The 27,549-nt window shown below is 37.7% G+C and overlaps 1 protein-coding gene across 1 annotated transcript in view; it reads right to left on the bottom strand.

The window, feature by feature from the left end:
* Nucleotides 1-27,549, bottom strand: part of DISC1 (DISC1 scaffold protein) — a 405,341-nt gene that overhangs the window by 147,850 nt on the left and 229,942 nt on the right. The window contains 1 exon segment of the mRNA XM_030556889.1: nt 26,544-26,732. Coding sequence (XP_030412749.1) covers nt 26,544-26,732 — 189 coding nt within the window.

Genomic DNA, 27,549 nt, shown 5'->3' with positions numbered 1-27,549 from the left:
TCTATTAATGTTATTTTTGTCTACTTCATAATATAAGAAGCTCCTACTACTAAAACTCAGAGCAATCCCAGCTGGATACCCCCACAGATTCAGGCAGAATTCTTATCTAAACAATAATTTTAGGTAGGTTGTTTCTAGAAATCTCTCTACTCATCTTATAAAATTACATCTAACAATATCCCAAAATATCTCAAGAGCATATAAGTGTGGCATGAGCACTACAGCTCTGAATCCAAATACAAACTGACAAGAAACGGTAGAGAAAGGACGAGACCGTCGTTCCTAAGCCAAATCATCTTGGGGGAGTCTGCAATTTAACACAGTAGCAGTATTCCTCAGTGCTCCCCACTCTCCACCAAAAGAGTGAAATACATAGTCATAAGTCAATATGCTCCTTCTCTGATGCAGCATGGAGATAGCAGATGGACATAATTTACATGGAAAAACTGCCTTGGAAACTCCTGTTGAATGGAACATGCATTATCCCATATCACACATACCTAGAAGTAGGCCATCCTCACCCAGCTTTGAGTATCAGGAAGACCACATTCAAAGACGTTAAGTGGTGAGATAAAAAGTGGGACAGAGTCAGGACACAGATATTTAGGGTTCGCAGAATTCTATTTTTACTGTTTCATAATTTCAACTGATAATATCCATGTTTATCTTTAACCATTTAAAAGCTTTTATCTATTTAAATGTTCACAGTTGCAGGAAACTGCAGGGTGTGTCAGACAATGGGATGGGGGTTAAATAATTATTTATTGACAGCAAATATTGAAATTAAAAAAAGTTACAGCTTTATAACTGTGAAAACACAAATTGTGAACATCACCTGTCAAAATATACAGAGTAAATACCCTTAAATCAAACTCTAACAAGTTTCAAGCAGCATTTTCTTACTTTGCCTATCTGTATATTTTGACCATTTTCTGTGGAAATATTTTTTCATCAGTCTGTGTGTGTATGGTGAATCGACATTTACCAATAAAAATCTAATCCTTCCAAGTCTACAGACAATTGTACGTGGTATATAGCCATCTGAAAGAAGCAAAAAAAGGACAAACTGCATACAAAGTTAACACTGGCAACTCTTCATTAACTGGGCAGATCACTTGGTACAATGTGAAACCAGCACTCACGGTGGATCCAGTGAATCAATGGGTACATCTAATTTGAAACAGCAAAGAACCTAGCAAAGATAAACATCATTAATAGACATGCAGGATCCCTCCCTTGCATATGTCTGCAAATAGCAAGTTAGGGCATGCATATCTGTGTATTCCTCAGAGGCACTCTACACTTTTGCCCTTTAACTAATTGACCTCTTTTCCCTTTGACAACTTAAGATGCATTATTGCTGTGCGAGAAGGTATTGTACAATAACCTCTTCCATGATCTTTAACAGCGAGAGGCAGGTAGGATATGACTTATAGAAAATGAAGAGGGTGGAAAAGCCACCTGTCTATCCAGCCTGTTCCCTTACACACTGGATATAAGTTGTAGACAGGAACAGGCATAGTTCAAACTTGTTGGCAGTTTTCAGTGCAAACAGGCCTTTTGAGGAAAGGAAATTGAAAGGGTCTTCATCAGCACTAGGTAAACATCTAATTACCAAGTCCACGAAGTCAGAGCATGCAACTGGAAAGAGGAACTGTCTGTATCTGAACACTGATGTGTATAGATTTCTATGAGAAGCAAGTCTGTTCTAATTATAAAAGGAACATAAAAAGACCAGGAGTACTTGTGGCACCTTAGAGACTAACAAATTTATTTCAGCAAGAGCTTTTGTGAGCTACAGCTCACTTCTTCAGATGCACAGAATGGAACACACAGACAGGGGATATTTATACATACAGAGAACATGAAAAGGTGGAAGTATGCATACCAACAGGAAGAGTCTAATCAATTGAGATAAGCTATCATCAGCAGGAGAAAAAAGGAACATAGTGTTGTTCATCATGTATGAAAACCTCAGTTGTACAGGATTGTATACAGACAAGTAGTGGAATAATTAATAAAATGGAAAATGAAGTTAAGAAGGTCTGACCATGAGGCCTTCATCAGGAATTACCTGTGAAGGAGGAAGCTTACAGTAAGTGGAGCGCAAACTAGAAAACAGTGCAATATGTGAAGTAAAATAATGGGAGTAAGTATGCAAAAAAGAATAAGAGAAAGATGCAGGCAAGAAGAATAAGAAAAATAAAATGAGTGTTGAACAAAGAGAAGGTATAAAAGAAAAGGTAAATAAAAACATATTTGATAGGTAATAGGTAATAATTGGAGATATACCAATCTGGACAGGACCTAGGAATGGTCATGGGGTAAAGTGGAAGTAAAAACATAACTCAGGTGGGAAGAGCTATAAATAACAGATAAGGGAAAAACCCAGAAGGATTGAAACAGTTTAAATCAGGTTTTAACAGGTTTAAATCTCTGAGGCCCTAAAGGAGGATGAACATTTCATAAAGATGTAGATAATGAATATTAAACTACAGTCCACAGAAGATACTGAATGCTTGAAAATTGGCTATAAAGTAAACATAGGGATGCTGAGGAAGACAGACTTCAGTGGTTCAATAAAAACTCTTAAAACAAATTTCAAACCCCAAAAGGATATTAAAAGAAGATCTAGCTTTTCTTAGCTCTTTATATTCTTGTAGAAGGTATTACTTGATGAATGGTATCCCACTTAGGGGGACTCTATAGAGGCAGAAATAGCTAAGAAATGTACCCTAATGGTTCTCAGCTGCAGTTTGGCATTTTAGAGCTATGATAAAGTATTTTAATACAGGAAGAGATCCTTGCATTTTGGTGCTTTATTCTTCAAATGTGTGAAAATGTATTCCCTTTAAACTAGCAACTATTCTTTTGCAAGGTCAGGCAGGCACCTTGTAAAATGCTACATACTCTAGAGTGCTCTCTGCTTTCTCACAGTCTCATTTTCCTATACAATCCACACATGTGCTACGTAAGTAACCTCAGCAGGGGTCACATGAGAGATGAAATGCCAGAAGCATAAGAATGAGATAACACACCTACATACTCTGCCTTTGAGGAATTAAACAAGTTGGGGAAGAGATGGACATTGCACCATTTAAAATAAATAAAAAAGTACATTGGAGGAAGAGAGAGAAAGGACAGATCTTGATGAATGCTGTATTGTCCTGAAAAAGGCATGGAATAATGCTCTACGTGATTAAGAGCTCAAATAAGCAGAAATTTAGCACTTTTCCCCCAGAATGAACTTCTGAATTATAAAAAACAAAAAATTTCTTCATTTCAGCTGCACAACAAAAATGAATGATGCAGAGACAGAAAAAAGTGAAGAGAGCTAGGAAAAATTAAAACAAAGAAAAAAGGAAGGCAAGCAGAGAACAGTTACTCTAATTCAAGAGAATGATGGGACTAATAATAATAGAAAATACTAATGGTAATATAATATATCGAGATAGCATTTCACTCGGAAGGATCCCAAACTGTTTTAGAAAATTTACCAGCATAGGAATCACTTCTCCTATTATTGAAACTCAGCCACTGCTAAATTGAAAACACAACTATTCATAGATTCACAGATTATAATGCCAGAAGGGACCTCTATGACTGTCCAATCTGACCTCCTGTATAACACTGGCCATAACACTTCCCTAATTTAATTTGTTTGAATGAGGCTACATCATTTAGAAAAACATCCAATCTTGAATTTAAAATTTCCAGTGATGGAGAATCCGCCACCACCTTTGATACTTAGACAGTAAGCTCCTTGGGGCAAGGACATTGTGGTCCTGGTCCATGACTAGGGTGCCTAGACACCATGATAATACAAATGAATAATAATAATAATTAACAATTAGTCGTACCAATATTTAATTACCCTCACTTCAAAAACTTTACTTTATTTCTAGTCTAAATTTGTCTATTTTCAACTTCCAGCCATTGGATCCTGTTATATCTTTGTCTGCTAGATTGAGGGATCTCTATTATCAAATTTCTGTTCCCCATAAAGGTACTTATATACTATGATTAGTCATCCTTTAACCTTCTCTTTGACTAACTAATTAGTCTGAGATCCTGGAGATTTTCACTAAAAGGTGTATTTGTCAATGCTTTAATCCTTCTCATGGCTCTTCTCTGAACCCTCTCTGACTTTTCGAAATGCTTCTAGTATTGTGGACACCAGAACTGGACATAGTACTCCAGTAATGTTTAATGGTAAATATCAACACTCTGCAAAAGTTAAAACAGAAAGTGATGAACAATATATTCAATTGACATTGCAGGGGAAATTTCAGAAATTATTCAGAAATTTCAATTGAAAGTAGGTGCAAAATTAAAGACTGAGTGGATGCCCATTTAAAAATGTGTTCTTTAGACCATATCCTCCTCAGCACAGAATCACAGGACTCGAAGGGATCTCGAGAAGTCACTTAGTCCAGTCCCCTGCACTCACGGCAGGACTAAGTATTATCTAGAGTCTTTTGATAAGGAGTGCAAGAACATATTTTGAGAACCAAAGGGGTGCAGGCTGCAGTAAAGGTTAAGAACCACTGATCTAGATCATCCCTGACAGGTGTTTGTCTAACCTGCTCTTAAAAAATCTTCAAAGATGGAGATTCCACAACCTCCCTAGGCAATTCATTCCAGAGCTTAACTACCCTGACAGTTAGAAAGTTTCTTCTAATGTCCAACCTAAAACTCCCTTGCTACAATTTAAGCCTATGGCTTCTTGTCATATCCTCAGAGGTTAAAAAGAACAATTCTTTGCACTCCTTAAGCATCTCTATGCTTCATTTATATCTCTTCTTCTAGTTTTCAGCTTTTCATATAGTAGTTCATTTCTTCATCAACAGTACTGAGTGGTGAGGGCTATACACATTTACTGTGAGAAGCTGGAAAAGCTTACACTTCTACATTTACAGGAGCTACTTGCAGATAATACAGAATTACAAGTAAACTGACGTCTTGAAGTTTTTCTTCCGCTAAAAGCCATCTAGGGCATTAAAGAAGAAATAGAACAGCAGGAAAGGGGATAAAAATTAATGACTTTGTTTTAACCATGAAGCTTTGAAGAGAGGAATTTTCCAGTTACTGTATGCCCTTTTTTACTTCTGTTTGACAGTTTGCTGTATTGAGTTTTATCAGGAGTGGGACTGCAGGGGACACAGATGATTTAAATATTGTCTGTGTCCATTAGAATTAACATAATGAAAGGTATTTATTACACTAGTTCTATCTTTAGAGGGAATATTAGGGAAAATATTTATTCACTTAGAGCATAAAGTGTTAGTTTCAGGACAAAAATGAGAAAAATAACTGGTTAGCCAAAAGCACAGCTACCTTGCAAGTCCATTAATCAGTTTTATTTACTTTAAATTCTCTGGTCTGATTGTTATCACTACTAACAATAGGATCAGTGCAAATATCCCACATATATCTATTTACTCAAGTCCAGTATTTCCCCCACTCTCCCTCCCTCTTCAATTAGAAGGTATGTTTCTTAATTTATGAACAAACATGAGTCATTCACATTAAAAAATTTTCAATATTGTAGATCTTTTTAAACAAACAACTCTCTGTACTTATTATCTACACATTATTCCTTACAGATCCACTCTCATAATTTCTGATAGACAACTTTTGCGAGGGGAGGATATAGACACCTTAATGACAATCCAGATTGTCTCCACTCTAAAGTATAATAATAATAATAATATATGGAGATATACCCATCTCCTAGAACTGGAAGGGACCTTGAAAGGTCATTGAGTCCAGCCCCCTGCCTTCACTAGCAAGACCAAGTACTGATTCTGCCCCAGATCCCTAAATGGCCCCCTCAAAGATTGAACTCACAACCCTAGGTTTAGCAGGCCAATGCTCAAACCACTGAGCTAGCCTTCCCCCAAAGTAAAATCAAGAGGGTCATGCTATGAAGAGTTTTAAATTTATTTCAATGACAAAATTACTCAGCTACATAGACCTGATTTTCATCTTTCATGGATTTATAACCATACCTCAAAAAGGATATGGGAATTCAGCATGAAATCTCCTTGGACTAATGGCCAATTTTGTCCATCAAGGTTCTGGAAAGCTTCAGGCTACAACCTGAAAATAAGACCCATGTTCTTTCTGGTTAGTAAAAGAGAGTGGAGAGATACTATACCTATTACTTATGGCAACTGACAATGCCTCCTGTTAGGAAGACAAAGTGTGAACAATTATAAGCTCCCTGCTCCATAAACCTTTTTAGAAAATCCTGGCCTCTGTTTGCCAGAAGCTGGGGATGGGCAACAGGGGATGGAACACTTGATTACCTGTTCTGTTCATTTTTTCTGAAGCACCTGGTATTGGCCACTGTCAGAAGACAGGATACTTGGTTATATGGACCTTTGGTCTGACCCAGTATGGTTGTTCTTATAGTCTTATCATCAAATGCCTGTTTTGGAGGGGAACAGGCTTGTGAAGATTGTAGCAAAGTAATTCTGGCAATATCTAGAGCCCTTAGATTTCGTTGGCGTCAGGTCTGCAGTGCTCTCATTGATTGATTCTCTTTTTCTGGTAATGGATGAAAATTGATTATTCATGATACATTATTTTAGATCTATCAGCTGCTTTACATACCTTTGATTACAAAGGTACTGACACACATTTAGACCCTGGCAGGGACGGACAGAACTGAGTGCTTCCAATGTTCTCTCTCAGGGAGGGCCCAACGGATAGTAATAGACAATGGTTTGTTTGCCAGGAGCACTCTCTGATATGGAGTGACACATGGTTCTATTCTCATTCTATTCAATCATTTACAAGGCCACTGCAAAGGCCATGTCTGAGTGTAACAACATCAGTAGGATGAGAATACTCAGTTCTACATCTCTAGTTTGTCAGCCCCAAGAAGTACAGTTGATCAGTTTTCCCCATATCTAATGGGGGATTGTGTTTGGATGAGATCTAGCTAGCTGATGCTCACTTTGGCAACATAAGAAGATTGTAGAAAATCAAAGAAAATAACATCAGTAATATCTGCTTCTTTGATTGATACTGCCTAGCTTTTGTTACATATGTTCACACTGAGGGTTTTGTTGGATCTTCAAGTCACTTCTGGAAGAGTGGGTTGAGCAGGGAAAAGTCTTATTTGGCATGTGTTTTACTGCTGACAGTGGGTCACCTGAATTAATTGTGTGTGTTTTTTATAATTGTGGAGGTTCCTACAGTTCACAACAGGTGCCTTACATATATCAAAAATAATGAAGTGACAGATGAACTGGTCAGTTCATGAGGGAAATGTATCAAATACTTGACAAGATGTTAATATTTATTACCTATTTTTGCTAAAATTGTGGTCCTTAAGAGTGAAGATATTTTGCCATAATTTTCCCAAATAAATATTCAACAGGTACTGAATGCTTCCAGGAGTCCAGCTAAATGAAAGGCATATTAGTACAGAAACTAAAAACTCTGAAGAAAAAAAACTGTAAGATTTCAACTTCCAAGGGTAAATTCTCAAAAGCAGGTGCCTATGTTGCACCCACAAAATTAGAGCAAGCACTCGAGTACATATATGGGCACCTAACATGCTTATGGGAATGTAAACTGGTAGCACTAACTGCATAAACAAATGGCTATCCCATTTTCACGGGCAACAGGTGCTTGGGGAAATTCTGCCGGTGCAGATGTAATCAGGGAAATATAGGAATAAATCTTTGAATATGTGATATATAATGTAGTACACATCACCCAGCCTGGTTATTGATGGTATTCAGTACATACTGTTACAAATTGAGGAAATTTCACTACAAGACTTTAATTTTACTATTAAAAATCAAGGTCACCTTTAAAATCAAGAATTGTCTTTAAGCATTCAGTTGTGTTCATTATCTGGTTTACTTACAGGACAATGAAATTTACAGGACATCAGCCAACTAATAATAGGTAGGGAAGAGGTCAGCTGAAGGACAGTTAGTACTAATTAAAAAAAAATCCACTTCTGATTATATATTTTCTCTCTCCCCCACACCCTTTGCCCATTGCTTGACATCTTAGATTGCAAGCTCCTTGGACAGAGACTGCGTCTTTCCATAAATGGAGAGACTGCATAGTACCCTGACGTTACTACCATAATACAAACAACAAATAACAGCAACAATGTTAGAAGATAGAGTATGATACATCTGAGATGTGGAAATGAGAAATCATTACATTTTCTATAAATCAATCCTGTTTTTGCAACAACAAAAGAATAAATGCCAAAGCCATTCATAGTTTTATCTGTAAATTCTACATCGTTAATTCCTCAAACTAAAAAAAACACAAGTGGCATCTTCTAGCTATAGAAAAACACCGACTCTCTCAATTAAATTTTTATTTTAGGACAAGGACTCTAAACTCAATGAAATAAAGATAATTGAAATAACTTATATTTTAGCCTGAATAAAAACTGCTAGAGAGGATCTTCTTTGTTAGTAACAGCAGATTGCTGACTGTGCAATGACAGGGTTTTTCTACTTAAAAATAATCTGTAACCCAGTTCTGCCCCTTTTTGTAGGGGTGGAACGTCTATCAAAGTTAATGAAAGTTGCACCCATGTAACTGCAGGCAGAAATGGGCCCTGGCCACTGGGAGTCTTAAAATAACACAACAATTCTGTGGAGCCAGGATTTCGCTCAGTATGCGTATGTTCACAACTCAAGCAAATAAAGCACCTGATACTGAGGGATGCAGGATACCTGCAACTCCCACTAACTTTTATGGGAGTTGGGGGTTCTCAGGACCTTTCGGAATCAAGCCTACACTTCTTAAAGTGGCTGATTTTGTTATGCCCTTCATTTGGTATGTGGCACAGGAAATTTCACATGTGCAGGTTTTAAAATTTAGGTAAGAAAAATTCCAGCATAAAAAAGGATTTCATATTGCTTTCATGCCACTAGATCCAGGTTTCTTTGGCTCTGCAATATTACATCTAGTTCCACCCTGTCATTTTTAACTCCATGCTTCACATTATTAATCATATTTCAATATACTCTGCAAGATAAAAGTATAATCCAGCTAGAAGTATATAAAGATTACAGTCCAAATTACGCAGTGTGTCTTCCGCTTGATAATTCCAACAGGTAATGAACTGCTTAATCTTATGCAGCTTGGCAAACATTGCCTCTGTTTATCTTTACCCAAGCCTTCAACGTGCACATCAAACCAAATACATTTGCTATAGATATGACGACTGAATCCTCTTTCACTTACCAACATTTTAAGTTTTATGTTCCACTATTTCAATGCATTTTTTTAAGTCAGGATTTAAACAGATAAAAGAACAGACAAAAAACACACCTCTTCTGATATCCAATTAAATCAAGATGACTCCTCCATTCCCATAAAATTGGTTTCTGAGATTTAGGTCTACCAGTAAAGATTTGACAGGTAATCATCAATAATAATAATCACTTCTATAGTACCTTCTATCCAAGTATCTCAAGCTTTTTCTGATTATTTGTGATTTAAGCCCTGATTTTGCAATGCAATCTCCTAGCACAGGCTCTAGTGTTTGAACAGAATCCTGCAGCTGTAAGCCTCACAACACTCCAGTGAGCAGGCAATTATTATCTTCATTTTACAGATAGGTTAAGTGACTTGGTCAAACTCTCACAGTAATACAGTCAGAGATGTGAATAGAAATAAAGCATAAGAATCCTAAGGCCATGTCTTACACTATGAGCACTAGAGCAGCACAGCTACAGTTTTGCAGCCATGTCACTGTAGCACTGTAGTATAGATGCTTCCTACAGCAATGGATGGGTTTTTTCTGTTGCTGTAGGCAATCCATGTTTACGAGAAGGCAGTAGCCAGATCGAAGAGGAATTCTTCCATCTACCCAGCCACAGAGTTACATTAGAAGTTTTCACACCTCTGAGCACCATATCTATCTGAACTAACTTTTAAGTGTAGACCAGACCCAAGTCCTAGTTCCCTGCTCCAGCTATTAGACACCATTCCCGCATCTTCCAAACTTGTACTTCAGCTTATACAACGAAACAAAGAAAAACAAACAAACAAAAAAATCCTTTGGTGTCAATCAAAAAATTAGGCTTCTGTTTACTTCATAGCCATCAACTGGGACTTGATGAAATACAAAGAACAATAACCTGATACCGTTTATTTTCTTGGCCTTTAAGAATAACAAGAAAGGGAATTTTCAGTATGGCACAATTTATCATATACATATAATGCTTCTATTTTAATATATCAATAATTAAACAGCAAGCTTCCTTAAACTTGTACTCCCTGGATTTCATATCTTTGTGTAATAGCCTTAAAGTTCTATCAAAAATATTTTTATTTAAGAAAGATCAAGCTACTTTGTGGAAGGCAATGAAAAATAAAAATATTATATGTCAGAAAAAGAGTGACATCCTGTATTACATTTATACAGGAACAACATCCCAAGGGTTTCTTGTGCTTAAATTTTCATACTCCCAGCTATTTCAGACTATTGTCAGCCAATATCAAAGCAGAAATGAAACTTCATGTACCAGAAAATGATCAGAATTTTTTAACTCACTCACTGAGCAAATTTGTCACTGGTGTAAGTGAACTCAACTCTATTCACTTCCACAGAATGCCACACTCTTATGAGAGTTCAGATTTTAAGCCATATATTGTCACTTGAGTATCAGAGGGGTAGCCGTGTTAGTCTGGATCTGTAAAAGCAGCAAAGAGTTCTGTGGCACCTTACAGACTAACAGACGTTTTGGAGCATGAGCTTTCGTGGGTGAATACCCACTTCATCAGATGCCAGAATACTCACTTGGCATCCGATGAAGTGGGTATTCACCCACGAAAGCTCATGCTCCAAAACGTCTGTTGTCTATAAGGTGCCACAGGACTCTTTGCTGCTTTTATTGTCACTTGAAAACACTAACAAAATTTATGGATGAATATTGCTGGGGGGGGAATTCACTAATAGGTCAAGATTGTACCATAAGCTAAATTCTAAAAATATATTTATTACCACAACAGTACAATTATAGCAGTATTAGCAGACATTATGTAAGATTCATAGGAAAAGTCATAGGTAAGGCCCCATGTATTATTATTATTATCATCATCATCATTTGTATTTCCGTAGCATCTGGGAGCCTCAGTCATGAACTAGAACCTCATTGTGCTACGTGCTGAACAAACACAGAACAAAAAGACAATACCTGCCCCAAAGAGCATATTCGACATTTCTGCTGCTGCAGAATTTGCCTTAGAATCTAACTCGGGGTCAGCAACCTCTGGCACGTGGCTCACCAGGGTAAGAACCCTGGCAGGCCGGGTCAGTTTGTTTACCTGCCACGTCGGCAGGTTTGGCAGACTGCGGCCCCCACTTGCTGTGGTTCACCAGCCCTGGCCAATGGGGGCAGTGGGAAGCGGTGTGGGCAAGGGATGTGCTGGCCGTGGCTTCCCGCCACCCTCATTGGCCTGGGACGGCGGACCGCAGTCAGTGGGAGCCGCAATCGGCCGAACCTGCCAACGTGGCAAGTAAACAAACTGGCCCAGCCCGCCAGGGTGCTTACCCTGATGACCCACGTGCCAAAGGTTGCTGACCCCTGATCTAACCCTATAACAGAATTGTACAGCAGTTTCCGTTTAAACAAAAAAAAAAAAAAAGGGTGTCATGATCAGGGCTGGGGCCATCATCCATAGTGGCTGTAGCAGGAATTGGAGTCAGGAGTCAAACCAAGGGGCAGAGCTGGAATCAGAAAGTCAAGCAAAGTGTCGGAGCCAGAGTCAGAGACCAGAGGCAGGGATCAGGAACAAGGCAGGAACCTGGAACAAGGCAGAAGAGCAGGGACAAGGACTCAGGAAAATAGGGCAGGTTCTGATGTAGCAGCCAGCAAGGAACTCACCCAGTTGCAAGAACAACTGTCTATGCTTCCTTCTGGCCTAAACAGCACAGCCAGACCAATCAGTGGGATCAGGCACTCCTCCAATCAGTCCACAAGTTACTACCAAGCTGCCAGGATGCAAAGGTTGCCTGCAGACCCACAGATCTGAGTTCAAGACTTGTGGGTCCTCTCAAAAGATTTCTAAGACCTTATTGTTATGCATAAAACTTTCAAAATATGAACTGAATACAAAGCAATGCAGTGTTGTCTTCTGCAAACAGCCTAAAACAATAGTTCAGACAGGTTTGAACTGCCTAATTAGATTCACTGGTGCATAGACAAACTGAACGAGGACAACTCTCCAACATTCCAGTCATCTTCACCCAGTCCTCAAAGCAAATGGAATGAGGCAAAGCATACCCAAAAACCCTTCACACTTTCTTGGGTGCCAGAAGTGCCAACTTGACCTCCCTGCTACCAAAACCTCCAGTCTTTCATTTGGCAACTTCACAAATGTAATTATGCAGTCAATCAAAAATCAGTAGCATAGTGACAAATGTTTGATGTAGAATGAAATTCATATTAATAAAAAATAAACACAGAATTCTGTACCAATTGTATCATTCATTTTCATATTTAATTCAATAAAACTTATTTCTGAATACACCAAATGCTGCCTTCAAATTTTCAACCTGTCAGAAATTCAGGATCAGAGTGTCATAGAACTGAAGTCCTCATATACATGCTCAACGAAATGTATGGAGAAAATATCTATGTGGAAGTACAACGCTATCCAATGAATCACAAAACCAGGCTACTCTGTATCTCAGTTTCCTCATATGTAAAACAGTGATAATAATATTAACCTTTCTTTGAAACACCCTTTGAAATCTATTTGTAGCTGTATGTAAATATAGCTATACAGGTTTACAGTGTCATTGGGCCTCTGATCTAGTAATCCATCTCTCTGGGACTTATTTTAACATTCTACACACCTTCCAACAGCCATTATTTTCACAATTCCTCCAAACGTGCAATTCCCCACTCAAAATTATCCTAGTCCTGAGGCCAAGAATGGGTAACAAACTTATTCCTGGGCCAGTGATGGGTTTTTGATACTTTAAAACTTTCATATTTTCAAATAATGGTATCTACCATGCTGCAGAGCTAGAAATGAAAGCAATATAACATCAGAAGAGCCTCCCAGCTTCCCAACAGAACAAACGTGGTGTATTCAGAACATATTTGATGGCATGTTGGTATGAAGGTTTTATCAGCATGAGTTTGGGATAAGCATATTACTCATGGACGATGAAGCCAAGAGTGAGTCTGCAGCTTGATCTTCACAAATGAGTTACACCACGGTTAAGTTTGGCCTAATATGTCTTCAGAAGAAGTCACTGCAGAATTAGAATCAAATTCAACATTGATCTAAATGGTCTGAAGTTTTGCATATTTTATACGAGGGCCAAATTCACCACTTTGTTACTCCAATTTTATGTTAGTATAGGAGACTGTCAAAGTTCCAAACACCTCGGGAATGGAGGTTGTTCATAACTCTGAAATGTTTGTAACTGAACAAAATGTTATGGTTGTTCTTTCAAAAGTTTACTACTGAACATTAATTGAGCTTTGAAACTTAACTATGCAGAAAAAAATGCTGCTTTTAACTATCTTAATTTAAATGAAACAAGAAAAGAAAGTTTCTTTACCCTGTCAAATCTTTTTTTGAACTTTCCCTTTATCTTTTAGTAGTTTACATTTAATACTGTACTGGTCTGTATTTATTTATTTATTTATTTGGGTCTCTGCTGCTACCTAATTGTGTACTTCTGGTTCCAAATGACATGTGTGGTCAACTAATCAGTTCATAACTCTGCTGTTCGTAACGCTGAGGTTCTACTGTATAACTCCACTGTGACGGTGCTGCCCGTGGGAGCCAGCTGAGGTCACTCAATCAGGGTGAACTGCAAACAAAATGGGGAAGACAAACCCCAAACGCTGGTGGTTATTCCAATACTTAGATTTACCAAGCCAGCACAAAACAGCTTCTATAGTACCTCACTGGTCACTTAGAAGTCCAAACCATGCAGTTCCCTTAAAGTACCCAGCCTCAGGCCTCCGTCCACTTATCAGATATGATGATGATTCCTAAAAATCTTATTTCATCATATAAAAGAAAAGGTTCTTCCAATCCCAAAGGATCAGCCACATACGCAGGTTCAATTATCACTTAGATCTTACCCACAATACACGCTACAGCCAATTCTTATTAACTAAGCTAAAATTTATTAGAAAAGAAAAGAGAGAGAGTGTTGGTTAAAAGATTAATGCACATAAAGACTTGAATTCAATTCTTGAGGTTCAGATACATAACAGAGGTGAGCTTGTAGTTCCCAAAAGTACTTTTAGAAATAGTCCATAGGTTATAGTCCAATGTCCATATTCAGGGTGGCTCCAGTCAATGACTGGGGATCTCAATCCTTGTGGCTTAAGGTTTCCCCCTCTTGAAACCCAAAGCAGATCTGAGATGAAGAAGGATCATGTCCCAGGCTTCTTATACATTTCCAGCAGCCTTTCGGCCAGAGAAAACAATAGGCTTAACTCCTTCTCCCAAACATCCTGGCAATTAGCACAGAGTAATTTATCCATTAAACAGTTCAGATACAGGTTACCACAACCTTCAACGAGACACATAGACAATAATACTATTTCACTCAAGTATCATTTTAAACACTAATATTCCTTTTTTGATCTTTGAATTAAAACTATAGCAATAGACAAGACTTGTTTGCTTACATCACAAGACCTGAGCAAACATCTACCCTTCTACCTCTAACAATGCAGACTTGCATTTCAAAGCTCTGTTCATTTACATATCTTGCTAACCAGTTCTTAAGGTTCATCCATGGGTCAGGTCAGTCGGTGAGGTGAGTTAATTAACTCTTCCTGGCCCTGTCACTTTTCAGTGAGATATTATGTTATACTCATAACATCACATCCACTGATTTCAGTGAATTTATATCAAACTAAAAATGGAGTAACACAGAGATGGACTTGGCCTATAAATTGCAAAGCAGCAATAACTTGCAATAATTTGGCATTCAATGGGTGTGCAAAACAAAAATAATGAAGTGAGGGACAGAAAGGAGCTAGCAGGAAATACAATTAATAGGAAGATGTAAGTTAAAATAAGGGAAGTCTCCTTTTTAAAAAAGAAAAGAAAAAAAAGGGAAACATCATCCTTCTAACTGCTTTTCCTGATAAACGAACCAGTCTGTTAAATTACACCTTTTTTGCACACTCTGAAAGGCAGTAGCAATTACTCTACACTTTACCATTTACTTTCATACTGGATGAAATCACCTCTGTGCAGGCAGCCAACACAAACTATACCCAACATTTAAGTCCCATTTTTAAGCCTTCTGTGGGACTTAAATGGAGGGTGGGCCTTGTTCTGGCCCCCTGAGCCAAGGTGAATTTCATCTTTATAACCAAATTACACCTAACATGCAATATACACTGTGATTAACTTCATCAGTGAATTTGCTTCTTAGAATTTCATTTCATTTGTCTCCACAGTTTGAAAGTAGAAACCAAAATGATTTTCTGCCTAACACGTTCGAGATATAATTTTTCATTCTACAAAAGACATTCTTATCAAAACCTAAATACACTAGTTAAAGATTTACAAGCTAAAAAAATTAGACAAGACAACCTTAACTTTGAAAATGGACCTACATGTCCATTTAAATCAGTATTAGAAATAACTTTGTATTTAATGTTGCACGACTGCAAGAGACACTCTCAAAGGTCAACATCTCAAGGCAAAAAGGAAAAAAAGAAAAGGAAATGAAGAGGACATTTTTCTAGAAAATCTGCTAGTGTTTTTCTGTTTTGACGCTGGTGCTCCTCAACATTCCTTAATTCCTATCACAACACTGGGTACAAATCCAAATTTTTAACTCTGAGAAAGGATTAAGTAGTGTTTTGGAAAGGTTCTTCCTTATATATTTGGGGAAGAAATGAAGAAAAAAATCAAGACAAAAGACACTTCATACAGTATTTTGTTAGTTATTCTAAATGTTCCAAATTCTAGGTTAGGATAAGACTATCAAATTCTTTCCCAAATAAGGTATATCAGGCCCAATTTAACAAAGTACTTAAGAACGTGCTTAACTTTAAGCACATTTGTCACATGAACAGAGATGGAGTTAAGTATATACTTAAATTTGAGTAGCTACTTAAGTGCTGAATTGTGATACTGCCTTGGTGAAATTACAGTGATTTGCTCAAATGATGATGATATTTGCTCTAATGGCAAATATTATCATACAGCTGATGTTCTGAAAGATGCCTGGAGGTTTTGGATGACCAATTCATACTCATTTTAATGGGAATTCAGCATCCAAAACTTTGTAAGTTTTGAAAACTTCAGCTTTGATTTTTATAGTACCTTAATCACAGAGGATCTAAAAGTGATTTATTGATTATAGCTTATTCAATTAAAATCACAGAAGTTAAGACTACCTTATGCTGTTGTCTTGTCCTTGTCAGGTCATAAACTGAGGCAGGCCTGATCATTATATTGATATTATTTGGAATACTTCCAAAGAAACCCCCAATATGAAGTTGCTATGGTAAATCATTAAGTAAAAAGAATGAGGAGTATTTGTGGCACCTTAAAGACTAAAATCTATTTGAGCATAAACTTTCATGGGCTAAAGCTCATTTCATCAGATGCATGCAGTGGAAAATACAGTGGGAAGATGTATATACACAGAGAACATGAAAAAATGGGTGTTGCCATACACACTGTAACCAGACTAATCAATTAAGGTGGGCTATAATCAGCAAGAGAAAATATGCTTTTCTAGTGATAATCAGGATGACCCACTTCAAACAGTTGACAAGAAGGTGAGAGTAACAGTAGGAGATAAATTAGCATGGGGAAATAGTTTTTACTTTGTGTAATGACCCATCCACTCCCAGTCTTTATTCAAGCCTAATTTAACAGTATCCAGTTTGCAAATTAATTCCAGTTCTGCAGTTTCTCGTTGGAGTCTGTTTTTGTAGGTTTTTTGTTGTAATATTGTGACTTTTAGGTCTGTAATCGAGTGACCAGGGAGACTGAAGTGTTCTCCGACTGGTTTTTGAATGTTATAATTCTTGATGTCTGATTTGTGTTGATTTACTCTTCTGCGTAGAGACTGTCCGGTTTGGCCAATGTATATGACAGAGGGGCATTGCTAGCATATGATGGCATATATCATATTGCTGGATGTGCAGGTGAACGAGCCTCTGATGGTGTGGCTGATGTGATTAGGTCCTATGATGGTGTCCCTTGAATAGATATGTGGACAGAGTTTGCAACGGGCTTTGTTGCAAAGATAGGTTCCTGGATTAGTGTTTTTCTTGTGTGGTGTGGTTGCTGGTGAGTATTTGCATCAGGCCAGAGGTCTGTCTGTAAACGAGGACTGGCCTATCTCCCAAGATCTGTGAGAGAGAGGGATCATCCTTCAGGATAGGATCCTTGATGATGCGCTGGAGAAGTTTTAGTTGGGGGCTGAAGGTGACGGCTAGTGGCATTCTGTAACTTTCTTTGTTGGGCCTGTCCTGGAGTAGGTGACTTCTGGGTATTCTTCTGACTCTGTAGTCTGTTTCTTCACTTCAGCAAATGGATATTGTAGTTGTAAGAACGCTTGATAGAGATCTTGTAGGTGTTTGTCTCTGTCTGAGGGATTGGAACAAATGTGGTTGTATCTTAGAGCTTGGCTGTAGACAATGGATCATGTAATGTAGTCTGGATGAAAGCTAGAGGCATGTAGGTAAGTACAGAGGTCAGTAGATTTCCAGTACTTTCTATGTGGTTACCAAACCAATACCCTAGCATGGTATTAGAGGACAATTTTTATGCTCATGTATATCATTGATTCAAATAGAGTTAAATTATATTTATACTGGTATAAGGGAACAAAATAAAAGTTGTAAAATCTGGTAGCCATAAGCATTTGTGGTAACTAAAGATCCTTGGCAATTTTCAAAAGAAAACGGTTGTTATCACAAAAGTGTTGATCAAACTCTGCCTCGTGTAACTACATTTTTACTACCTTGTGAGTACCATACCTAAAGGACTAACACCTCTGTTCTCTGGTCAGATTTCACCATGTCTCTCTGGCTACAGCATAAAGTACTGATTAAACATTTTTTTATATTTAAGTGAAGATTTCCTAAACTAACAAGTCTCATAAGTAGGCCCCTACCAAATTCACAGCCATGAAAAACATGTTCACAAGTAGTAAAATCTGATCTCCGCCATGACATCTGGTCTTTCATGTACTTTTACCCTATGCTATAGTACTGTGGGGTAAAAGTATAAAAAAGCACACAGTGTTCCTCAAACTTGGGGTTTCAACCTAAAAGGGGGTCAACAAGCCTATTTTAGGGGGCTTGTGGTATTGTCACCCTTACTTCTGCACTGCCTTTAGAGCTGGACGGCCTAAATCCGTCCAATCTTTTGGGTTGGGACCCCCAGATTGAGAAATGCTGACTTAAAGACTTTACATGTGTATATTTTGCCATTTTTAAATATGTATTCCTGCTTTGTCACAACATCATGAAATTCAAGATTTAAATATATGAAACCATGAAATTCAAGATTTTTAAAATGCCATAACCATGAAATTCAACAAAAGGACTGTGAATTTGGTATGGCCCTACCCATAAGGAAGGCTGGAGTAGAGGCTCACCTAAGAGCATCCAACACATGAAGAGCCTGATCCGAAGTCAAAGGGAGTCTATTATCTTCACTCTGTATTGTCTGGGTTTCAGAAGATTGGGTTTTGCTGAAGCCAACATTCTGGAAGGGCACAAGCTATCACCAGGCATCCTGAACTCCGAGTTAATTAATATTTTTGCCATTTAGTTTCTGAGGTCTTTAAATAGAAAGAAATGTTTGTTGGTTAGAGTTAGCGGTCGTTAAGGCACCTGTAGTTCTCAACCAGGATTGAAAGCAGATATGCTACTGTATCTAGTTTATAATCAAAAGACCTAGCTTTTATGGAATGCTTTTCATCACTAGATATCAAAGAACTTTACATCATTATCCCCATTTTATAGATAGGAAACAGAGAGGTAAAGTTAAGGTCATGTGGCAGGCCAGAGGCAGAGCTAGGAACAGTCCCAGTCCAGTGGTCCTTGCTACATGGCTGCTATGTGATTCCTCAGTGCTCCCCCTCCCCCTCCCCCACCCCCCTGTACATGTTGTTATAGTGGAATGGGAATAATGGTCATGCTTTGAACTGTTTCCAATCTGTAGTTCCTAACAAGGCTGGTGAAAGAAATCTCATGCATCGTCTGTGTCCCAAAACCGTGACAGTTTAATTAAAGGAGTGTTACACTAGATTTACGCACGAGAGAAGATTGGTGACTGTCTCTCCTTGTTCACAACACTGCCACATCATTTCCTGCAACATGTAGCCTCCTCCGACCAACATTTCCAGCCTTCCGTCCCCATCCCATCCCATCCAACGGACCGGCACCCCTGCACTATTCTCCCCCCGATCTACCTGTTACTCGCCCCTATTTTTCCCTTCCTAGTGTTCTGCCCCTCCCCCTCACTCAATTCCCCAATTGCAATTCTCCCCTTATTGCTACCTACACTTCTACCCCAATCACCATCCCCTCCTAGCAAACATTTTCTTGTGTAGTTTTCTCTCTTTTCCAAAAATAGTTGTGTCGTCTTCTGACTATTCTACTGTACTGAGATTACATTTCCCCAAAATAACCCCCCCCCCTTTGATACAGGCACATTGGAGCAATACACGTGGTTTTTTTTAACTTCAGATTTCTGCTGTGGGCTGGTGCTCAGATTCAATGGCAATGACATGTCCTTGGAGCCACTGAGGTCCTGCGATGTAGACATAGTTTTCCAGATAATTAGCCCCCCCCGCCCATGCTCAGAATAATCCCTTAGGAGAGGGAATAAGCACATGAGGCTTCCAACTAGCCTAACTGGAGAAGCAAAATCTTTTTCAAATAATGTTTTAATTATGTTTCCTCCAAAGGGCTGGTGGGCACCATGCATGCTGTTGGGGTAACCTGGAGTGTTGAACACTGTGGTGTGATGATCTAAGCCCCAGTTTGCTCTCTATCTGTGAGCAAAAAAAGGTTGCCGGAATCTCTAAATTTTAAGAAAAGCCTTTTAGGGGGTTGAGGGAGGAGCACTGTATCTCGAGACCCCTTGGTCAAATCGCCTCAAACTTGGACAACTAAGACTTCCACACACTCATGAAGCACACCAAATGTTAAGTAACCTTGTAGCTTTCAGAGCACTTAGAAGAGTCAAGCTTTAAACAAAAAGCTGGTCTTAACTATAGGAGACCTATTGCTCTTCTGTAATGGTCATCCAGTTTTAAATTGTTCTTTTATCAATTCTATATTTGAAATTCACAAAAATAAAACTTTTACATAGTGTTATTATCCGGAAAGATTCCAATTTTCAGAAACATTTCAGAAATGCCATAAACACAGGAATCTCTTCAACAATCACTCAGACGCTGCTAATAATGAGTTGGAGCATGGAAGATATTTACCAATACCCAACAATTAAGACCAGGAAGTGAAGAACACATTCTCCAAAAGAAATGGAAGGGGGAATTTAAACCATGAGAGTGTAATCACTCAAACTGGAATTTGGGTAACATATCCGTATTCTTGCAAGGACAGTTATAAGATTTTTGTTTTTTTTTAAAGACAACAATTATTAAGGATCTTGGTTTTATATCTTGCCTGAAAGAAAGCTGCCCAGCACCATGCTGGAGCATCACCTGAATGCCAGCTCAGAAGGAAGAATGCCACCAATCTAATCACCAACACCATTTCCTACATCATCTTGGATTTCATAACCAACTACCAATGAGGGCTCACTCTACTTACCTTGTGAAATCTGACAAGGTCACAGTTTAAAAAGATATGGCTGTAGACAAACGCAATAACCCACTCCCTTCAACCTCTAGTTTTAAGCAACAAGCATTTCATATAATTTCTCTAGAGTATATATTGGGTCCTGTAAAAAGTAATAACCTTGTACAAATTGGAAGTGGACATATAATGTGTTCGGGAATAGCTTCCCTCTGATGGAAGTCCATCTATTACACACTAGGTCATCTCCCTTTAATGATTTCTTTAAAAAGATGCAATCAGAGGGTTCATCTTTTCAGTTTAGGAACAAATAATCATTCTCAAATATATGATTAATTGTGGAAGCTCTATGGAGAACCTATTTCAGCTCAGAGAACTTATTTTGTGCAGATGCTGCAAACATATTGGACCAAATCATTTCTTATATAATAGCTCCATGGAAATCAATTAAACTACACCTGGGATGATTCTCTCAGTGTGGTATGTACAGCTTTTCAGATGGCTCTTTTTTGGAACAGTTAAAAATTCTGTAAAGTTTTATAACAATTAATTTCTAGATATTTCAAAAAAAATACAAAAAATTAAGCTATAAAAGGCTTCCTTATTTTCCACTCTAACAGCTATTGTTAATATTACCTATTTAAATAAATAAAGGTTTTCTACAAGAGTGTTACCATGTACTTTTACTTTATTATATGGCAAATTTCTGACACAGATTAAATTGGCCCAAACTGACAGAGTACAAAAATATATCTTTAAAAAAATCCAGTCAGAAAATACTTTGGAATAACCATTCACCATTAGTTAGGTAAAATCAAATCATGTTATATGAATATGTGGGTTTGTCAGAGAGTCAGAAAGACCCGTGTTCATAAATATTTGATTATGCAAAGCTTGTATTATTTTAAGTACCCATTAATGGTTTCTGGTACCCACATGAATATTACGTTACAGGGTAATTAACTGCATCCCGTACAATGACTGAATATATAGTTTATCGAACACTGACTTGAATTAAAACAATAGGACAAATTTCTTACCATATTTTGAGGTACATTTTGATAAATTATAATTGTATATTTTAATTTTCAGCACCCAAGTATAAGTCATATAGTTGGAAGAAATGTATTAAGAAAACAGAACCCTGTATAGCTTTCTCTTCATTAAAGGACAAGTCCCTTATAAATATACTGTATAAACATGTAGCATGTGCATACTCAATGACAGAGACAAGGTGGGTGAGAGAATAGCTTTCATTAGATCAACTTCTGTTGGTGAAAAAGACAATCTTTCAAGCTTATACAGAGCTCTTCTTCAGCTACTGCAGACATTGCCCCCGCAGCTCCCATTTGCTGCAGTTCCTGGGAGCTGCAGAGTTGGCAGTCAGGCCAGAGGCAGCAGGCAGAGACCCTCTGGCCACCCATCCTCCTAGGAGCTGAACACGCCACATGCTTCCAGGAGCCACGCGGAGCCAGGGCAGGTAGGGAGCCCCTCAGTGCCACCAATCGGACCTTTTAGCAGCCTATTAACATTTCCCAGATTGCTTTCAATAGTCACCGGGAGATCGATGCCAATTCCAGTAGACTCTCAGACGATTCAGAGGGGTTGTCAGCCCTAAATATTCTCCCCCCGCCCCAGTCATCTCTTTTCCAGGCTGAATAGTCCCAATATTTTTAGTCTCTGCTCATATGGAAGCTGTTCCACACCCCTGCTCATTTTGTGGCCCTTCATTGTGCTTTTTCCAATTAAATATCACTTTTCTGGAATAGGGTTTTGGTTGTCTTAGCTACCATACGATAAGATTTCCCCTACCATGACAGCACTGTTTTAGAGATAGATTTGGTCAGCAGATCATTTCAAATTCATCTATCTACTCTAATGAATTCCAGTGGTTAGAGCAAGAGGCTGGGAGTCAGGAAACCAGTGTTCTATTCCCTGCTCTGTCACTAGCTCACTATATGATCTCGAGCAAATGACTTCACTTCTGTATGGTGTGGTTTTAGCTGTAAAATGGGAATAATAATACTTACCCATTTTTGTAAAGAGCGTGGAGATCTTCAGATGAAAATAAGTGTAAATCAATATTATCTCATCCTAAAATATAAATAAGTACATCTAACTTATCAGTTGACATTGCTATTATAAAAAGCAATCTAAAATACTTCTGATATTCTCATTAAAAATCCTTTTGTATTTTTTAAGTCTCCAACACGAAGCCTTGACACTTCACAGCACAGTAAGCGAAGCTAAATTTTTGCACTACATTTGCAATATCTTTTATACTTGGGCAGCTGGCAAAAAGTGAGAAAATCCATTAACATGCTAATGATGTGTCCTATTTAAAATTCCAGCCCTGATTATTGTGTGATTAAATCTCTTCCCTTGACATCTGCTTTGTTATATTGGAGTTACAGTGAGAAATTAACAATATTAATAAAGTACAATACAGGTGACCAATTTAAAAACACAAGAAATACACATACATTCTAGTCAGTGTTTCAAATTTCTTATGAAAAACAGCTCTTTCTAAGCTACCAAAAGACTTATTTCAATAAACAAAACTCGATTCTTGAAAGGCTCACAAATAAAAATATATAAGTTCAAGAGAGAAGATGTGCATAAACAGTCAATGAAGAGATCAACATAGGAAGGCTTTGCCAAAGTAGTAGGTTTCAAGGAAAGGTGTGGAGGAGAATAAAGGGGGCTTTTGATGCAGGGGAAGTAGAAGGCTTTCCTAAAGATATAAAGTAGTATGAAAGAGAAAGCATAAAGCAAGAGTGGGAAGAGAAGGCAACCAATGGCATGCCACTGTCCTGATTGTCTAGCTAGAAAAATTAAGCATCTGATGGCTACGGTGAAAGACTATCAACTATACCATTGAAATAATTAAACTAGTATAAACAAGGAAACTGACTTGTTTTCATGGTAGTGTTAGCTCAAATTAACACCTCTCCAGTTAAATTCAACTGAGAGCAGTCACACAGAATGATTGGATTAGCAGCCCAGAGTGGCTGAGCCCCCACTGTGTTACTAGGTCAAGAGCTGGCAGAACTCAAGCTTCAACCCACTCACCCTGACAGGCCAGCTAGTTCACGTTTAAACCACCACTGAACTTGAGCTAGAGATTTTTGTGCATAGACAGGAGTCACGTTGTGGTAACATTTGAAGCATACCTCAAGCTAACACTGCAGCGAAGACGAGCCCTCTGAGGCACCTAATACCTGAATATACAACTCTGAAACGCAGGAGGGGGAAAATGGTCTAGAATTAACAAAATATTTTTGTTACAGATTCTGGGAAAAATGAATTAAGTGGTTCAGGTATATTTCTATCTTTATCATTATTAATTATTATTATTATTATTAACTATTGCCTCATTTAAAAGAATACATCTTTGCTTTAAAAAATGAAAATGTTATGTTGCTTATTCTCTAATCAAATGACATATTTTACATAAAAATAAGTAGTTAAAATCATGATAGACTATGTTCCGCTAAACTTCCCTGCCCATCATTCAGGAGCTCTCATCTATCCTTATTATTATCCTTAAATATTCCTGTTTATCAAAAAAATAAGATGTGTGCATATTGGGGTATTTACCAACCCCTACTATCATCGATATTCCTTATACAGTCAGTATCTTCATCTTTATTCTACTATTCTTTCTCCCTCCATTTTTCTAAATATGCATGCTCACAGACTATATTTTGTGATAAGCACCAAAACATCCAAAAGTCAAAATTACTCGACTAATTTCAATTCCCAGTTGCTAAAGGTTAAATGCAATAACCTTGAAGAAAATAAAACCTGTCCTCATCACCAATCAGTCTGCCACAGAAAACAGGGTGCAACATTCAATAAACAGCAGCAATCACAGAGAAAGCCTTCTCAATGATAATGTGCCATCTGCAGTTTAGATTATTCCATGTTTTATTTTCCAAGCATAAAAGTACTGTGTGAAAAGACAACTGGTTCATGAAACTTCATGTTTTTTTTTTTAAATACAAGATATTTACCACTTTTCACAGGTTTGTTTCCAACCAAAATTCACATGCTAGATGCTCTCAAATCTAAAGGAGTGTCTATCTTCCAAAAAGTAAAATGGTGTAGGTTATATGAAGATCAAATAATTTTAATGGTTTATACAGCTTTCAGCAATTTGGTTTGGTTTAATAAAGTTTTATTTCATACAGAATTAACTTTCTTCACTTATTCTTGTGGAATCACAACAAATCAAATTATAATCTGAATAATAAATCTCTACATCTCAGTGCTTTGCAATTTATTATTGTCATAATTTGCAGTAAATTTCAGCAGAGTATGATGCTTCATTGCATACATTTGGTGTTTCAAAAAAGGACAGTCTTGGAAGCGCTGCCAGTTCTGTTGCTTCAACCAGCTCACACAGTCTGAAAGCTCAGTAAAGAAGAACTCATTTGGAAAATTGTGTGTTATAGAAAGTTCCCTTTCTCTAACAGAGCAAGTAACAATATGAAGGGCTCAACCTGGGGAACCAAAAAAACTCTTCAATCCACTGGCAAACCCAAATAATTAGAAAGCATGCTTCATCATCTTCTTTTGGATCACTTTGCTTATGTTGAAGAACATTAATGTTGGAGGAAGACCATTACAATTTTTGCTCTACTTTTCTGGATCTTTTCTAGTTTCTAGCAGGATAAATACTTGTCTAGTAGCGTAGAGGACACATCTTCCTTCCCCTTCCTGCATGTGTTTTCAAGAGTACTGCTGCTTTAAAACTCCTTAGTGGCCTACAAAATCCATCTTTTTGTTTTTAAGATAGCTTTACCTGTCTGGTCACCTAGGAAACACAACTCAGTTACCTTCCAAAAGAGCAATGCTTTTGTCTCTTCTACCAACATACTGCTCGGAAGATTCTGAGGTAGGAAAAGAGTTTTAAACTCTGGAACTATCTCTAATTCTTTCTCCAGAAAGCATTTCTAAGATTATGTTTAGCAGGCAGAGGTAACTATAGTATGTGTGTATTTGTAGTCAATTAAACACTACTCCATCTTTTACTTAAGCAACATAGCCACTTAATCTGGTAATTTACCGGGTGGCTTCAGGAGGGGAAGGTAGAAGACAGGATCTACAGAAATTAGAAGCAGTTCTACCTTGTCAGTTGCATTCACTTAATCACAGATCAAATTTCCTGATTCCACTTGAAACAGTAAGCCACAAAGGCTGCTTATGTTGACTTGCTAGCTGTTTTCGCTAAACCACTTATTTAAATAAAGACTTCTTGCTTTCAAAACCTTGAGCCCTCTATGGGTTACACATTTTCCCGACAAACATCCTGAATAAATATCCAATTATGTTAAAGGCAGAGGTTCCTATTGTTGTGGACAACCTCCATTTTCCATAGATGAAAAAGTACAAGAACATTTATGTAGAAGATATTTGATTATGCACATGATGTACATGCACAAGGCATTATTATTAATTAGGTTTCAGCACAAGAGACTTTTTGAGCATCAAGGCTAAGAGAGATATCAAAAGCACCCTACAAAATTAATATCCACAAAGCAAGAAAAAATGTCACTCATGAATGACAAGACAAAACCTGACAGCATGTACAACCTACTGTTTATCAAGGTCCTGGTAAAATTTCCCTCCTAAAAATGGTATGTTCTGCATGTCACACACATCACAGGGATGTTCATCCAATTAAGCAGAATACTGGTCTGCCCACAATATAGAAAAGCAAAGCTTCAATCACCCAACAGCTGGTGAACTACTTACCAAAGGCAGACTCCCCCTGCACCAGTTCTTGTTTCAATCTGTTGTAATCTTCTTTAATTCTCTCTAATTTTCGGACATTTCTGGCATTCAGCACCAACAGCTCATTGAGAAGTCCCTCCAGCCCTTCTCTCTCAGATTTTAATGATCTTATTTCTTCTGCAAGATCCTTAGCAGTACAGAAATTACTTCCTGCAGATTCATTTGGAGGGAGAATAAGAGAGAAGGAAACAAATATTTGCAACATCAGTAGATTGCACAGAAAACACGGGAAATTAAGCAACTGAACACCCAAGCAGCAGCTAAAACAACAGTAATAAAAGACAGGAGAGTTTTGCATTCTGTTTAATTTTTCTGCTCCACTGAATCCCATTACAGGAAACGTTCTTAATAAGCTATTGGAACAAGATGTGCAAAACTATGGTTTACTTAGATTCTTTTACACAGAAAACATTCCTTCCTTTTTAGTTTTTAATTATTTTTTACATTTGTGGGGAAAAGCCATGTCTGATATTAAGTTGAAGAAAATTTTACACTTATAATTCATGGGTCATTACCTTGTAGTCCATCGGATCATCATCAGGCTTTATAATGTACCTCAATTCATAATTGCCAGATGATATAGTACATTTAAATGGGTGCCATCAATCTGTTAGGCTCCAGAAAAAATCTTTCTTGAACAACGATAAATACCATATACCATTATTTCCTTAAGGTTTTTATATATAGGACATACTGTGTTTGTAAATGGTATGCATCTATTAAAAATAATATATTAAGAAAATGCTGAGCTTGCATGGATAAGTGCTTAAAAATCAGGAATCTCCACTTCTTTTTCTCCCTGAAACATGTAGTTTAGGAGCCATGCAGGGTTCCTGATACTCCCATCTCATTTTACCTACAGTTCCTGAGCAGTGTGTGATTCCTGTTAGAGAATCAGAACTAGGAGTCAGGAGTCCTGAGTTAAATTCCCAGCTCTACCGCTGGCTTGCTTGTGATATTAGTCCTT

This window comes from Gopherus evgoodei, chromosome 3 (genome assembly GCF_007399415.2).
Source record: "Gopherus evgoodei ecotype Sinaloan lineage chromosome 3, rGopEvg1_v1.p, whole genome shotgun sequence".
Taxonomy (NCBI): Eukaryota; Metazoa; Chordata; order Testudines; family Testudinidae; genus Gopherus; species Gopherus evgoodei.
Note: the sequence above shows the minus strand (reverse complement) of the source record. Positions and strands in the feature narration are given on the sequence as shown.